This window comes from Plasmodium yoelii (genome assembly GCF_900002385.2).
Source record: "Plasmodium yoelii strain 17X genome assembly, chromosome: 12".
NCBI classification, from domain to species: domain Eukaryota; phylum Apicomplexa; class Aconoidasida; order Haemosporida; family Plasmodiidae; genus Plasmodium; species Plasmodium yoelii.
In genome coordinates, this window is record NC_036184.2 from 75,563 (window position 1) to 93,601 (window position 18,039).

Genomic DNA, 18,039 nt, shown 5'->3' on the forward strand with positions numbered 1-18,039 from the left:
TAAATTTAAGGAATTTTGTAATGAGTTTAAAATGGATCCCCTTATGTTATGTCTCAATATAGAAAAGTTCAAGTTTGTTTCAGATGCTTTAATAAATATATTTATATCCATGAACCTGTAAATATGTAAAAATTAATAAACCTATTATTAGTATATTTTTTAAAAGAATATAAATAGTCGATTTTAAAATATATTAAATAATCATATACCAGTTTCTAATACTATATACCATGTTTTATTAAAATTATAGTATTTTAAAATTAAGTTGCATTGTTCCCTTTTTTAATTGCATATATATAATTTTAATATTATTTTTATTTAATATAGATAAATTCATAATCCATTTAACGAGTCCAATGATTTTATTTTTATTCATATATGCTTTAATTTATAAGTATACTTTATTGGGTAATTTTATAATATATTTTACGCATCTTTTCCGATGTTAAAATAACAATTAGCACTGAACCCATACTTATTATTCTATTTATAAGCTTAAATAAGTTTTTATATGTAGATTGTTTTTAAAATAATACTTAGTAAATATTAAATATTAATATATAAATAACTATTGATGTAAATTTTAAAGTATAATAGAAAACTATGTTTAATTAAATTGTTATATTGTCCTTTAAGAGGAGAGAGATAAGATATATTTGCTCTTTTAATATATAAATGTAGATAAATATTCGTTAAATGTTCTGCATTGATCATTTTATCTTATATATTTTATTTTTATAGTTATCTATGTATATACATTCAAATAATTTGTTAAAAATTCTATATTTTGTTAGTTCTATGATAAAATAATGCTGTTTGTGGTTAAAGATTATTTATTAAACAATTATAATACGAGTTAATATGGAATAAAAAAAAACGTTTAACATGAATTGAGTCTTTAACTCTTTCTCCATTGGTACAATTTTTTAGAATATAATACTACAAATCCCAAATTGGATCTTTAACAAAATATATAACAGTGATACCTTTATAATGTATTATTATTTGTCTTTTAGATAATATTAATGTTTAATTATATGAAGGTTTCACAATAAACCATTATTTCAATATTAGTTATTTACTATATTATATGTATAGGCATATAATAATAACGCATCATATTTATAATATAATTTATAATTATTAGAACAAAATATAATATTAAACTTTATTAATATACATATTTTTTTTCTTTTAACTATTTAAAAAATAATTTATTCGTGTCTCAAAACTATAAAGTTTAAAAATTAATAGTGATTAATATAATATTATGCCTTTATTGTAAATAAATTAATATATATAGAACTATCTATATTATTTGAATTTAAAACATTAGTATAAAATGAAACTATATATAATCGAAAGTTAAAAGGATAGTATGTCTATATCTATAATGTAATTTTTTATTAATATGTATATTTTTATTGTATTATAAAAAATGCTAGATGCATAAAACATCTTTTATAGATATTGTTATATTGTCGAATATCGATCGATATTTTATGAATATCTATTATTACAGTTCAATTGGATAACATTATTTAAATCAAAATAAATATAATACAAGTTATAAGTTTTACTAAATAAAATTTTCATAAAATAAAGAAACATATTATAATATGCATAATTCAATATAACCAAATATTAACTTTTATATAGGCAATTATAATATATCATAATATGAATTAATATATGTAATATAGTTATTTTACTTTAATCATATTAAATATATATTAACACTCAATTATATATATTATAACTTATGAACAAATGTTATACAACCCCATTTATATTAGCTTATCCCCATTTGGAGTTGAATATTTGGGCATCATCTCTTGATTAAACATACAGGATGATACATATATTAAATTAGTATTTAAGTTATAAAAAATTAAATGCAATGTAATACTTAGCCCTAACCCGAATATGGGTCCCACAACATAAAAACTATATAAAAATTATGCAAAAATTGTGATCAAAAATTACTCCCCAATAGACAGTTTCTTAAAGTACATCAATCTTAATACTCGGAATAATTTATTAATGATCCATTTTCTTCTTTATTTTTTTAGCTTTTCTCTTAAATGTTGTTTTTGAGATCGTTTCCGAAATCCAAATAATGAATACTAATATAAAATGTTAAGTATACGATTTATTTGTTAAAATTTGCATATATAATCAAAATAATTTTTAAATTCCTTATTATTTACCTTATAAGAAACTCCCAATAAAATTGATGCTGCAACAAATATAATTGCAATTGAAATTAGTGTATTTTTTGTTACTGAACTTCGTGAACAAGTTACAAGTGGTATGCCATCCTCACACCAAATACTATTATAATTATTTTCAAAATCTTTATAATCTTTTGATAAACTTAACCATAGTTGTAAATAAGAACTTCCTTTAGTAATATCAAAAACGTTTTTAACTTTTTCACATTTTTCAAAAAATTCTCCAGCATTTTCTAAACATTTATTGCATTTAGTATTTGTTTTTTCACCAATTTCACTATACATGTTGCATAATGATTTAAATGCATCATAAAAATTAGATATATCTTTAATATCCATATTCATCGATTTTATTTTATTTTCTATAACATCCGTATTAATATCCTGACCACTATCAGTAGATATATTCCCCTTATAACAACTATTTGTTATTATATTTTCATTATAAAAATCGTATAATTTGGTGGTTCCATTTTGTGTTTTTTGATTTAGTTTATAACTTAACCATAAACTAGCGCATTCAACAATTTTATCACTTTCTAAATCTTCAAGCGTATTTAGTAACATTATAAAACCAGAGATAATCTTTTCTTCATCACTACTACAGTTACAATCAGATAAAAAACTATTTAATAATTCCATAAAATTATATTCACCCGGGTTTTTCGAATCATCATCAAAATACTTATCGATCGTATTAATTGATTCACACTACGAATATATTTTACGAATTAAACAAAAAAATGTATTAACATAAATGGTACTATAATTAAAATTAATATAATTTATAGTAATACAACATACGAATAATATAAGAAAAAGGATATATACCACTTTAGAATTCATTATAATGAAATTCTGTTATAATTTGGAGATTATGCGGGGTGATGTTGTTTATATATATTGCATAGAATATATGGTATATTTACTCAAGATCTTTACATAGCAGTTATCTTTCGTTAGACATATTATTCTTAATTTTAACTTCATATAAAATAATAATACATTAGTATTACTAAAATCATATTATATTTATTTTATGGAAATTAGCTAAATTATCTTAAATAGAGGGTTGCATAATACATTTTATACAAAAAATACTATTCTTACTAACATTTGGTATAACTTTATTATAAAAATTAATATACTTTTATAATGAATTTAAAATATATATACTTATACATATGCTTTAATATAGAACACAAACGTCATAAATTCAAATACTACACAAATATAAAAAATTAAGAAAGTTATTATTAGAATCCTTAAAGTATATAAATAGTAATTTTTTAAATATATTAAATTTGTATATACTTGTTTCTTATAATATATATTATAGTTTTTTCTAAAATAATAGCATTTTCAAATTTAGTTACATGCTCCATTTTCTATACAAATTATATAAATTTATATTATTTGTATTTAATATAGATAAATTAAAAAATAATTTTAATGCGTTAAATAACTTTATTTTTATTCCTACATATTCTAATTTATAAGTATTCCTTATTGGGTAATTTTATAATATATTTTCCCATCTTTTCCATTCTTTAAAACACCAATTAGCACTGAGCCCTATTTATAAGCTTAAATAAGTCTTTGAATGCATATTATTTTTAAAAGAATGCTTAGTAAATATTAACAAATAAATAACTATTGATGCAAATTTTAAAGTATAATAGAAAACTATGTTTAATTAGGTTGTTATATTACCTTTAAGAGGAGAGAGATAAGATATATTGCTATTTTAATATATAAATTAAATTGAATATTCACTAAATATTTTGCACTGTTCATTCTTATATTATATATTTTATTTTTATAGTTATCAATGGATATACATTCAAATAATTTATTAATATTCTATATTTTATTAATTCTATGGTAAAGTAATGATAATATAATACGCGTTAATATGGAATAATAAATGACATTTAATATTAACTGAGTATTTAACCTTTTCTTTATTTATCCAGTTTTTTATAATATAAAACTATAAATCCCAAATTGGATCTTTAACAAATATATGACATTGATACCTTTATAATGTATTATTATGTGTCTTTCCGATAATATTAATGTTTAATTATATTAATTTTCCACAAAAAACAATATTTCAATATTAGTTACTAGTAGGGTAATTTATTATATTATATTTATAGGGGTATAATAATAATGTTATTCTATATATCATATTATTTATAATTATTAGAACAAAATATGATATGAAAATTTATTAATATAGTTATATTTTATTTTTTTAAAATTTTAAATGTAATATATTTATACTTAAAAACTATAAAGCTTAAAAATTAATATTAATTAATCTAATGTTATATCTTTATAGTAAATAAATTAATGTATATATAACTATTTCTATCAATATTAATTAAAACTTTAACATAAAATGATACTATATATAATCAAAAATTAAAAGGATTGTATACATATATATATAATTTAATTTTTTATTAATATGCATATTTTTATGTATTACTAAAAATGTTAGATGCATAAAATGCCTTTTATAGATAACGTTGTATTTTCGATTCTCGATCGATATTTCATGCATCTATATTTTATGAATATCTATTATTACAGTTCAGTTGGATAACATGATTTAAATCAAAATAAATATGATACAAGTTATAAGTTTTACTAAATAAAATTTTCATAAAATACAGAAATATATTATGTATGCATAATTCAATATAGCTCTGGGTTGTCAAGGCTTATTTAATAGGAAATTATGATATTTCATAATACAACTTCATATATAGTCAATATCTATATTAAAACTTAATTATATATATTATAACTTATGAAAAAATGTTATGTGGCCCTTTTCATATTAATGGAAATACTCCTTTGGGAGTACATATTTTTAATTTCATCTCATGAATAAATATACGGATATAGTACATATATTTAATTAGCGTCCAAATTATAAAAAATTAAATAAAGATATAATACTTAGCCCTAACCCGAATATGGGTCCCATAAGCACAACCCTAACCCACAATATAAAAACTATGTAAAATTATGCAAAAATTACTTCTCAATAGACAGTTTCTTAAAATATGTAAATCATTATTATTATTCCTAAAATAGTCACTCTCTTCGAATCGTATATTATTGATTCATTCTCTTCTTTATATTTTTTAGCTTGTCTCTTAATTTTTGTTTTTGAAATCGTTTCCGAAATCCAAATAACGAATACTAATATAAAATGTTAAGAAATATATTATTTGTTTGCTAACGTTTGCATATGTATAATGAAAATAATTTTTTAATTCCTTATTATTTACCTTATAAGAAACTCCTAAAAAAATTGCTATTGCACCAAATATCGATAAAACTATGAATAATTTGCTTGCTATCGATGAAACGGATGAAGTACCGTTGCATTTATTTTTTAAATTATTATAATCATTTAATAAAGTAGACAATAATTTCTTATAGGAATTATCTATAGTAATACTAGAATCTTTCTTAAGTTCTTCGTATTTTTTAAAAAAATCATTATTATCATCCAAATATTTCTTGCAATTTTGATTGTCATCATCAAGTTCATTATACAAGCTACATAATGATTTAAATGCTTCATAAAATTTAAATATAATGCTCTTATTCATACTTAAAAAATACTTTTTTCTATCTATAAGATCCTTATAATTTTTATAATACGATTCAACACCATTTATAACCTTATTATAATTCTGACCACCCTTTATATATATTTCATAAAAATAGTTTAGACTGTCATTTTCTCCTTTTTTGATTAAGTTTAACATATAACTTAACCATATCATAATGTATTCAACAATATTGATGTTACTTTTTGCAACATGTTCAAACAAAGAAGAATCCTTAAAGAATGCATCAAAAAAATATAAACATACAGCATTAATTTTTCCGAAATTATTATCACAATTATTATTAGAACAATATTTTTTTTGGCATTCATCGCTTTTAAATTGAAAATTTTCACTACTGTCCAAATTATCGATAAAATCACTCCATACAATCTCGAACCTTTTACACTAAGAAAACATTTAAAATCAATTATTAAAAATATATATTATTGAAAATTTTATTAAAATAAAGTTTAATCATATATAATACAATATAAAAAAATGTAAAGGAAATTATTATTATTAAAAAATGCATATACCACTTGTTTATTCATTATAATGGAGTTTTATTTTTGATTTTTAAATTTAATAAAATCATGCTGTTTTTATAAATACTGCCCCTAATATGTGACGCAAATAGTTTAACCCTATATATAACAACGGTCTGTAGTTAAATATATTATAAGCTTTTCAATAATTAAATTAATATATAATAAAATAATATTATTACTAAAAAAACGTTATATTTCTGTTTATTATAATTAGCTAAATTACCTTAAATAGAGGGGTGTTTAATAAAATTTTGACTAAATATAGATATGATACATTTTATACAAAAATTTGTATTCTTACTAAAATCTGGTATAAATTTACTATAAAAATTAATATACTTTTATAAAGAATTTAAAGTATGTTTGAACATAAAAAAGGAATATATTTATATTTTATGTTTTAATGATTTAAATTCGAAAACTTGAATACTGTATAAATCTAAAAAATAAAAAATTATATTATTACTATAATCCTTAAAAGTATATAAATAGTCATTTTTTAAAATATATTAAATTTGAATATACTTTTTTCTTATAATATATAATGTGTTTTTTTATAAAATTATAACATTTATAAAATAAGTTATACTCTCCATTTTCTAATTGCATATACATAAATTTATATTGTTTTTAATGAATATAGATAAATTTTAAAAGAAATTTAGTGCGTTAAATAACTTTATTTTTATTCCTATATACTTCTTTAGAAATATACCTTATTGGCTAATTTTATAATATATTTTACGTGCCTTTTCCTCTATTAAAATATCAATTAGTACTGAGCCCACACTTGTTATGCTATTTATAATCATAAATAAACCTTTGAATGTAAATAGTTTTTAAAATCATACTTAGTAAATATTAAATATATGACACATAAATAACTATTGGCGTAAATTTTTAAGTATAATAGAAAACTATGTGTATTAGGTTGTTATATTGCTCTTTGGTAGGAGAGAGATAAGATACATTTTCTCTTTTAATATATAAATTTATATAAATATTCTTTAAATGCTCTACATTGTTCATTTTTATCTTATATATTCTATTGTTATAGTTATCAATGTATATACATTCAAATAATTTATTAAGAATTATATATTTTATTATTTCTATGGTAAAACAATGATAATATAATACGAGTTAATATGGAATAATAAAAAGACATTTAACATTAATTGAGTTTTTAACCTTTTCTTTATTTATCCAGTTTTTTAGAATATAAAACTACAAATCCCAAATTGAATCTTTAACAAATATACAAAAATGATACCTTTATAATGTATTATTATGCGTCTTTTCTATAAAATTAATATTAATATTTAATTATATGAAGTTTCCACAATAAAAAAATATTTCAATATTAGTTATTGGTAAATCATTTTATTATATTATATGTATAGTCATATAATAATGTAATTCTATTTATCATATCATTTATAATTATTAGAACAAACTATAACATAAATTTTATTAATATATTTACATTTTATTTTTTAACTATTTTAAAATATAATTTATATATACTTCAAATCTATAAAGTTCAAAATTAATAGTGATTAATCTAATATTATACCTTTATGGGGAATATATTAATGTATATATAAGTATCTCTATTATTTGAATTTAAAATATTAACATAAAATAATACTATACATAATTGTTATTTTAAAGGATAATATACATATATCTATAATTTAATTTTTTATTAATATGCATATTTTTATTGATTATTAAAAATGTTAGATGCATAAAATGCTTTTTATAGATAACGCTGTATTATCGATTCTCGATCGATATTTTATGAATATCTATTATTACAGTTCGGTTGTTAAAATACAATTTAAATAAAAATAATAATAATACAAATAATAAGTTTTACTAAATTAATGTGTTCACCAAACAAAGAGATGTATTGTATATTATGATGTGGATAATTCAATATAGCTCTGGGTTATCAAGACTTATATAATAGACAATTATGATAAAGCATAATATGAATTCATATAAAATCAATATCCATATTAATATATACAATATAGGCATTTTATTTTAATCATATTACATCGGCATGAACACTCAATTATATATGTTATAATTCATGAAAAAATGTTATGTACCCCTTTCATATTAATGGAAGTATCCCTTTTGGTTGGATATTTGGATTTTTATTTCATCTTGTGATTAAACATACGGAATGAAACATATATTTAATTAGTGTTCAAATTATAAAAAATTAAAGATATAATATTTAACCCGAACACGAATATGGGTTCGACAACATAAAAACTATATAAAAATTATGCAAAAATTATTTATTTCCCAATAGACAACTTCTTAACATATATTAATCATTATTAATCTTCGAATCATATATTAATGTTTCATTCTCTTCTTTATATTTTTTAGTTTTCCTCTTAATTTTTGTTTTTGAAATCGTTTCCGAAATCCAAATAACGAATACTAATATAAAATGTTAAGAAACATATGATTTTTTTGTTAATGTTTGCATATATATAATGAAAATTATTTTTTAACTCATTATTTACCTTATAAGAAATTCCTAAAAAAAATGCTATTGCACCAAATATCGATAAAACTGTAAATAATTTATTTCCTATCGACGAACTTGATGATGTAACTCCAGATTTAGATGCTAGTGCAGAAAATTCTGTTATCTCTGGAAGCGTTTGATAATTTTTACGTTTCTCTTTTATATTATTATAATCAGTTGATAAAGCAGACAATATTTTACTATGCGGGGTATCTTTATCATTATATTTATTGTTTAGCTCTGTATATTGGTTAGCAAAATCATTCACATTATTTGACAGTATGTTGACGGTCTGATTCTGTGCAACATTACCATACATATTACATATTAATTTGGATGCATCATAAAATTTAGAAAGATCTTTAATATCAGTATTCAACAAATTTTTATGTTTCTTTATGAATTCATCAAGATTTCCAAATTTAAAGGCATCATTTGTAAATTTTTCATATTTACCACTTTTGTTTACATATTCAGTAAAAAAATCGTCTATTGTGGTGAATGTTTTCTCTGTGTTCTGATTTAATTTGTAACTTAACCATAAAATAATATATAGAAAAAATGGTTTATTATAGTCTATAACACCACTTTTAGGTGGATATTTAGTAAAATATTCTCCAAGTAACCATAAAAATCCAACCGTAATTTTATCGATTTCAGTATTGCAGTTTTTACCAGGGCAGTAATTTACGAAACTATCATATCCATAAAAATCAAGTCGTGTAGTTTTGTCCAAGTCATCAGGTAAATACTCCCTCAAAAGATCTAATTTTCCACACTAAAAAATCATTTTAAAAAATTTGATAAAAATATGTATTAAGAAAATGTTATTAAAATAAAACTTAATGAAAATTATAGGAAATATAATATCAAAAAGTGTATATACTAGAGTATCATCCATTATGATGGAATATAATTTATAATCTCTAGGTTAAGGGGGTATCATGTTATATATATACTAAAATAGGTAATACAATTATTTAACCCTATATACAGCAATTATCTGTAGATAAAAATATTTTTATTATTGTTAATTTCAATTTTAAATTAATATGGAATAATAATATAATATTATTACTAAAAGAATATTATATTATTATTTATCGTAATTAGATAAATTACCTTATTTTGGGGGGTGTTTAAACATTTATTATCATATGCATATATAATACAATTTTGCATAAAGTGTTATCCTTAATAACATTCATATGAGCATTATTATAAAAATTAAAGTAACATTGTAATGAATTTAGAATATATCTCCTTATACATATGATTTAATATAGAAAATAAACAACTTCCTAAAACTTAAATACTGTATAAATTTTAAAAATAAAAAATTATATTATTACTATAATCCTTAAAAGTATATAAATAATAATTTTTTAAAATATATTGAATTTTTATATGCTTGTTTCTTATAATATATAATACAGTTTTTCTAAAATTATAACATTTATAAAATAAGTTGCATTGTTCCCTTTTTTAATTGCATATACATAATTTTAATATTATTTTTATTCAATATATATCAATTCCAATTATATTTAACATTTTCAATAACTTGATTTTTATCCATATATAATTCAATTTATAAATATATCTTATTATATAATTTTATAATATATTTTGCACATATTTCCCACGGTTTAAAACGACAATTAGCACTAAAACTGTATTTATAAGCTTATATAAGTATTTTAATGCATATTGTTTTTAAAATAATACTTAGTAAATATTAAATATATAATACATAAATACGTATTGATGAAAATTTTTAAGTATAATAGAAAATTATGTGTATTAGGTTGGTATATTGCACTTTGAGAGGAGAGATAAGGGAAGTATGATTTTTTAAGACAAGGATGTAGCCATATAAGATTCACTTATTCTACGTAGTTTAATTATATTTTTTACCTTTAAAACTTTCAATTCGTGTATATATTAAAATTATTCATTGGAAATAACTATAATTATTATATTTCTAAATATATAGTATGCTTTTATATTTTATAATTAACTATATTTTTAAGTAAACTATAGAATTATTAATATTATTTTGCTTGACAGTGTTAATTCTAATATTGTCGAATTAAAGCATATTTAAATGAATGTTATAATAATTAATTTGATGTTTTGTGCATACAATTTTAATCTTATTATACCTTTAATAATATATATAATGAATTTATTCCCATGTAATGTATCAAATTAACATAATGTATTTTTCGTATTTAATACTTTATCTATTGTTATTACTATTATTAATGTTACTGTTAGATCACTGTATAGTACAACGGAATAATTAATGCCCTTAATATAAATACTTTAAATCAATGTATGATATGTCCGTGATTCATTGTTTAAAGTATAACATTTTATAACATATATACTACCTCGTAAAACGATATATTTATAATACATATTTATTAATATATATATGATAACCTAATAAAAATAATAGTTCAAATTAAATTAATTATTATTTGCCTTTTCGATAAAAATAATATTAGTATTTAATTATATGAAGTTTCCACAATAAAACAATATCTCAATATTAGTTATTAGTAAAGCATTTTATTAAATTATATGCATAGATATATAATAATAACGCTATTCTATCTATCATATTATTTATAATTATTATAACAAAATATGATATTAAATATTATTAATATAATTATATTTTTTTAACTATTTTAAATATAATATATTTATACCTCAAATCTTTAAAATTCAAAATAAATAATGATTAATCTAATGTTATATCTTTATAGTAAATAAATTAATGTATATATAAGTATCTCTATTATTTAAATTTAAAACCTTAATATAAATATAAAGAAAATGATATTATATACAATCGAAAGTTAAAAGGATAATATACATATATCTATAATATAATTTTTTATTAATATGTATACTTTTATATATTACTAAAAATATTAGATGCATAAAACATATTTTATAGGCATTGTTGTATTGTCGAATCTCGATCGATATCCCATGCATCTATATTTTATGACTACCTATTATATATTGGTAATATGTTTAATTAACAATAATAATATTCCCATTAACCTGTAGGTATATTATAATGTAGACAATTGTTCCAAATGAATCTAATTATAATTTATACTCTGATATATAATATTATTATACTGTTCGATTATCAAAATATGATTTAAATTAAAACAAATGATACAAATAATAAGTTTTACTAAATAAAATGTTTCACCAAATAAAGAAATACATTGCATATTATGATGTGGGTAATTCGATACAGCTCTGGGTTATCAATACTTATATAATAGGCAATTATAATAAAGCATAATATGAATTCATATATAGTCAATATAGACATTTAATTTTAATCATATTAAATCGGCAGCAACACTCAATTATATATATTATAATTTATGAAAAAATGTTATGTGACCCTTTTTTGGTTGCATATTTAAACTTCATCTCGTGATTAAACATACGGAATGGCACACATATTAAATTAGTGTTCAAATTATAAAAAATTAAAGATATAATACTTAACTCTAACCCGAATATAGGTCCAACAAGCACAACCCTAACCCACAACATAAAAACTATATAAAAGTTATCCAAAAATTACTTCGAAATAGACAATTTCTTAAAATATATCAACCATTATTACTATTCCTGGAATAATCACTGCTCTTCGAATTATATATTAATGATCAGTTTCTTCTTTATATTTTTTATTTTTTCTCTTATATATTGTTTTTGAGCTCGTTTCCGAAATCCAAATAACGAATACTAATATAAAACGTTAAAAAGTGTATGATTTTTTTGTTAACGTTTGCATATATATAATGAAAATAATATTTAAATATTATATTTTTTAATTCCTTATTATTTACCTTATAAGAAATTACAAAAAAAATTGGTATTGCAACAAATATAAATGCAATTGAAATTAGTGAATAAGTTAGAAGGGATGAAAAATTATTACATTTACTTTTTAAATTATCATAATCATTTGATAAAATAGACAACATTTGAGTATATGAATTGCTTTCAGAAGTACTAGAATATTTCTTAAGTTCTTCATATTTTTTTAAAAATTCATTATCATGTTCCAAATATTTCTCGCATTTTGGATTGGCGTCATCAAATCCATTATACATGTCACATAATAATATAAATGCTTCATAAAATTTAGACATATCTTCAAAATTAATATTCAGCAAATCTGTATTTTTATTTATAAGATCAATAAAAGTTGTATACTCCGTATCATTTATGCTCGTTTTATAATGCGTACTATCCTTTATATGTTTATTATAAAAATCATTTAAATTCTTGATTTCATCATGTGATTTTTGATGTAACTTATAACTTAACCACGCCAAAATATATCCAACAATATTGATATTACTGTTTGCATAATTATTGAACGAAACAGAATTTCCAAAAATTGCTTTAAACAACCATAAACAAAAACCGTTAATTTTATCGATATCAGTATATGTCGCTTTATTACTATCAAATTTGTATTGATTACCATCATTAAATTGATAATCTCCATTATTCAATTCATCGGGAAACCAACCTCTTACAGCAAAGAACATACCACACTATGAAAACATTTAAAAAAGTATAATAAAATTATACGTTAATGAAACTCTTATAAAATAAAGTTTTATAATATTTATATATAATAAATATCATAAAATGTAAAGGAAATTATTATTATTAAAAAATGTATATACCAGATCCTTATTCATTATAATGGGATTTTATTTTTGATTTGTAAATTGAGTAAAATCATGCTGTTTTATATACACTTCCCCCAATATGTGACATAAATACTTTAATCCTATATATAGCAACGGTCTGTAGTTAAATATATTATAACTTTTTCAATAATTAAATTAATATAGAATAATATTATTACTAAAGAAACGGTTTATTCCTTTTTTTTTGATAACTACTAAGCTGCCTTAAATTGGAGATATTTAATACATTGTGGTCAGATGTATAATATAATTTATGATTATTAGTAACATCCATTATAATTTTATTATAAAAAATTAAGTAGTTTAGTAATGAATTTAAAATACACCCTCTTATATTTATGTCTCAATATAGAAAAATACAATTTTTTTTCTCATGCTTTAATAAATCTATTATTAGTATAATTTTTAAAAGTATATAAATATTTTATATGCTTGTTTCTTATAATATAGTTTTTTCTAAAATTATAACATTTACAAAGTTACATTGTTCCATTTTCTATGCAAATTATATACATTTACATTGTTTTTAATGAATATAGATAAATTCATAATCCATTTTAATGATTCCGATAACTATATTTTTATTTCTATATACTTCAATTTATAAATATACCTTACTGAGTAATTTTACAATATATTTTACGCATAATTTTCACGGTTTAAAACAATAGCACTGAACCTGTATTTGTAAGCTTAAATACGTTTTTATATGTATATTGTTTTTAAAATAATACTAATTAAATACTAAATATTAACATATAAATAAATATTGATGGAAATTTTAAAGTATAATAGAAAACTATGTTTAATTAAGTTATTATATTTACTTTAAGAGGAGAGAGATAAGATATATTTTATCTTTTAATATATAAATTTATATAAATATTCTCTAAATGTTCCGAATTGTTCATTTTTATCTTATATAATATATTGTTATAGTTATTAATGCATATACATTCAAATAATTTATTAAAATTTCTATATTTTATTAATTCTATGATAACATAATGTTGTTTTTAATTAAATACGATTCATTAAACATTGACAAAATGACATTTAACATGAATTAAATTTTTATCATTTTCTCCATGGATCCAAATTTTTATAATATAAAACCACATATCCCGAAGTGGATCTTTAACAAATATATAAAAATTATATCATTATAATGCATTATTATTTGTCTTATTGATAAAATTAATATTTAATTGTATTCAGTTTCCACAATAAAACAATATTTCAATATTAATTATTGGTATAGTATTTTATTAGTTTATATGTATAGTCATATAATAATAACGCATTATATCTATAATCTTATTTATAATTACTAGAACTATAACATTAAATTTTATTAATATACTTATATTTTATTTTTTAAATATTTTGAAATATAATTTATTTATACCTCAAAACTATGAAGTTTAAAAATAAATAGTTAATAATTTAATATTATACCTTTATAGAAAATAGATTAATGTATATAATACATCTTTTATTAATACTAATTAATTTGAACACAACTGTAAAGGAAATACAAAAGAGAATAGTAACTACAATTAAAGCATCAAAAATATTGATATATAGTGTATTTTTTATGTATTACAAAAAATGTTAGATGCATAACATGCCTTTTATAGATAACGTTGTATTGTCGATTCTCGATCGATAATTTATGAATCTATATTTTATGACTATCCATTATTACAGTTCAGTTGGATAACATGATTTAAATTAAAATAAATATGGTACAAATAATAAGTTTTACTAAATAAAATATTTCACCAAATAAAGAAACATATTATGATATGCATAATTCAATATATCTCTGGGTTATCAAGGCTTATATAATAGGCAATTATTATATAGAAAATATTTATATTAATATTTGTAATATATTTATTTTAATCATATTAAATCGGCATGAACACTCAATTATATATATTATAACTTATAAATATGTTATGTGATCCTTTTCATATTAATGGAAGTACCCCTTTTTTGGTTGCATATTTAGGCTTCAGCTCTATATTAAAAATGCAAGATGGTACATATATTTAATTAGTGTTTAAATTATAAAAAATTAAACAAAGATATGACACTTAGCTCTACCCCGAATATGGGTTACATAAACACAACTCTGACCCACAACATAAAAACTATATAAAAATTATGCAAAAATTACTTCGAAATATACAATTTCTTAAAATATATCAATCATTATTACTATTCCTGGAATAATCACTACTCTTCGAATAATATATTAATGATCAGTTTCTTCTTTATTTTTTTAGCATTTCTCTTAAATGTTGTTTTTGAGATCGTTTCCGAAATCCAAATAACGAATACTAATATAAAATGTTAAGAACCGTACGGTTGTTCGTTAATGTTTGCATATATATAATATTTTTTTTTAATTCCTTATTATTTACCTTATAAGAAACTCCCAATAAAATTGATGCTGCAACAAATATAATTGCAATTGTAATTAGTGTATTTTTTGTTACTGAACTTCGTGGGCAAGCTACAACTGATGAAACATTATTACACCTAAAACTATTATATGCATTTTCAAAAATCATATAATCTATTGATAAATTAGACCATAGTTGAGAATAAGAAACTCCTTTAGTAATATCAAAAGTATTTTTAAGTTTTTCATATTTTTCAAAAAATTCTCCAGCATTTTCTAAACATTTCTTGCATTCAGTATTTTTTTCTGGATCAAGTTCACTATACATATTACATAATGATTTAAATGGATCATAAAAATTAGATATATCTTTAATATTCATATTCATCGATTTCATTTTTTTTTCTATAACATCCTTATTAATATTTTCACCACTATCAGTTATATGCTCCTTATAACAACTATTTGTTTTTATATTATCAGTATAAAAATCGTTTAATATGGTCATTTCATTTTCTTTTTTTTGATTTAGTTTATAACTTAACCATAAAATAGCGTATTCAACAAGTTTTTCACCATCTGTTTTATCATCACCAAGCATATTTAGTAACATTATAAAACCAGCAATAATCTTTAGTTCATCACTACTACAGTTACCATCAGGGCAATACGTATTTAATATATTCATATGTTGTTCTCCGGGTTTTTTCGGATCACCATCAACATATTCATCGATCGTATTAATTGATTCCCACTACGAATATATTTTTCGAATTAAACAAAAGAATGTATTAATATAAATGTTACTAAAATGAAAATTAATATAATTTGTAGGAATTCAACATACGAATAATATAAGAAAAAAGATATATACCACTTTATAAGACATTATAATGAAATTCTGTTATAATTTGGAGATTATTCGGGGTGATGTTATTTATATATATTGTATAAAATATATGTTATATTTACTTAATCTCTTTACATAGAGTTATCTTTCGTTAGACATATTATTAATTTTAACTTCATATAAAATAATAATATATTAGTATTACTAACATTATATTATACTTATTTTATGGCAATTAGATAAATTACCTTAAATAGAAGGTTGCTTATGCACTTTTGCCATATGTATATATGATGCATTTTATACAAAAAATACTATTCTTACTAACATTTGGTATAACTTTATTATAAAAATGGATATACTTTTATAATGAATTTAAAAAATATATACTTATACATATGCTTTAATATAGAACACAAACAACGTCATAAAACTCAAATACTGCACAAATATAAAAAATTAAGAAAGTTATTATTATTAGAATTCTTAAAGTATATAAATAGTAATTTTTTAAATATATTAAATTCTTATATACTTGTTTCTTATAATATATATTATAGATTTTTCTAAAATAATACTATTTTCAAATTTAGTTACATGCTCCACTTTCTATGCAAAATATATAAATTTATATTATTTTTATTTAATATAGATAAATTAAAAAATAATTTTAATGCGTTAAATAACTTGATTTTTATTCCTACATATTCCAATTGAAAAGTATTCTCTATTGGGTAATTTTATAATATTTTTTACGCATAATTTCCACTCTCTAAAACAACAATTAGCACTGAACCAGTATTTATAAGGTTAAATAAGCCTTTAAATGTAAATAGTTTTTAAAATCATACTTAGTAAATACTAATTATATAAAACATAAATAAGTATTGATACATATTTTAAAGTATAATAGAAAACTATGTTTAATTAGGTTTTTATATTGTCCTTTAAGAGGAGAGAGATAAGATATATTGCTCTTTTAATATATAAATTTAGATAAATGTTCGTTAAATGTTTTACACTGTTCATT

The 18,039-nt window shown here is 20.0% G+C and overlaps 5 protein-coding genes across 5 annotated transcripts; all 5 read right to left on the reverse strand.

Moving 5' to 3' along the window:
* Positions 1-2,060: 2,060 nt before the first annotated feature.
* Positions 2,061-3,080, reverse strand: PY17X_1200131 (PIR protein; the record flags this gene model as incomplete). The annotated part of the gene is made up of 3 exons (XM_022956944.2): positions 2,061-2,126; positions 2,211-2,945; positions 3,066-3,080. 3 exons carry the CDS (start codon positions 3,078-3,080, stop codon positions 2,061-2,063), a joined length of 816 nt encoding a protein of 271 aa, XP_022812773.2.
* Positions 3,081-5,366: 2,286 nt separating this feature from the next.
* On the reverse strand, positions 5,367-6,423 carry PY17X_1200141 (uncharacterized protein; the record flags this gene model as incomplete). Its single annotated transcript, XM_719243.2, has 3 exons — positions 5,367-5,453; positions 5,543-6,277; positions 6,409-6,423. The coding sequence occupies 3 exons, from the start codon at positions 6,421-6,423 to the stop codon at positions 5,367-5,369; spliced, it is 837 nt and encodes a 278-aa protein (XP_724336.2).
* A 2,373-nt stretch (positions 6,424-8,796) lies between these two features.
* PY17X_1200151 (PIR protein) lies at positions 8,797-9,875 on the reverse strand (the record flags this gene model as incomplete). Its single annotated transcript, XM_022955760.1, has 3 exons — positions 8,797-8,883; positions 8,970-9,752; positions 9,861-9,875. The coding sequence occupies 3 exons, from the start codon at positions 9,873-9,875 to the stop codon at positions 8,797-8,799; spliced, it is 885 nt and encodes a 294-aa protein (XP_022810902.1).
* Positions 9,876-12,670: 2,795 nt separating this feature from the next.
* On the reverse strand, positions 12,671-13,734 carry PY17X_1200161 (PIR protein; the record flags this gene model as incomplete). The annotated part of the gene is made up of 3 exons (XM_022955753.1): positions 12,671-12,763; positions 12,868-13,584; positions 13,720-13,734. 3 exons carry the CDS (start codon positions 13,732-13,734, stop codon positions 12,671-12,673), a joined length of 825 nt encoding a protein of 274 aa, XP_022810901.1.
* A 2,294-nt stretch (positions 13,735-16,028) lies between these two features.
* PY17X_1200171 (uncharacterized protein) lies at positions 16,029-17,048 on the reverse strand (the record flags this gene model as incomplete). The annotated part of the gene is made up of 3 exons (XM_722535.1): positions 16,029-16,094; positions 16,179-16,913; positions 17,034-17,048. 3 exons carry the CDS (start codon positions 17,046-17,048, stop codon positions 16,029-16,031), a joined length of 816 nt encoding a protein of 271 aa, XP_727628.1.
* Between the last annotated feature and the right edge of the window lie 991 nt (positions 17,049-18,039).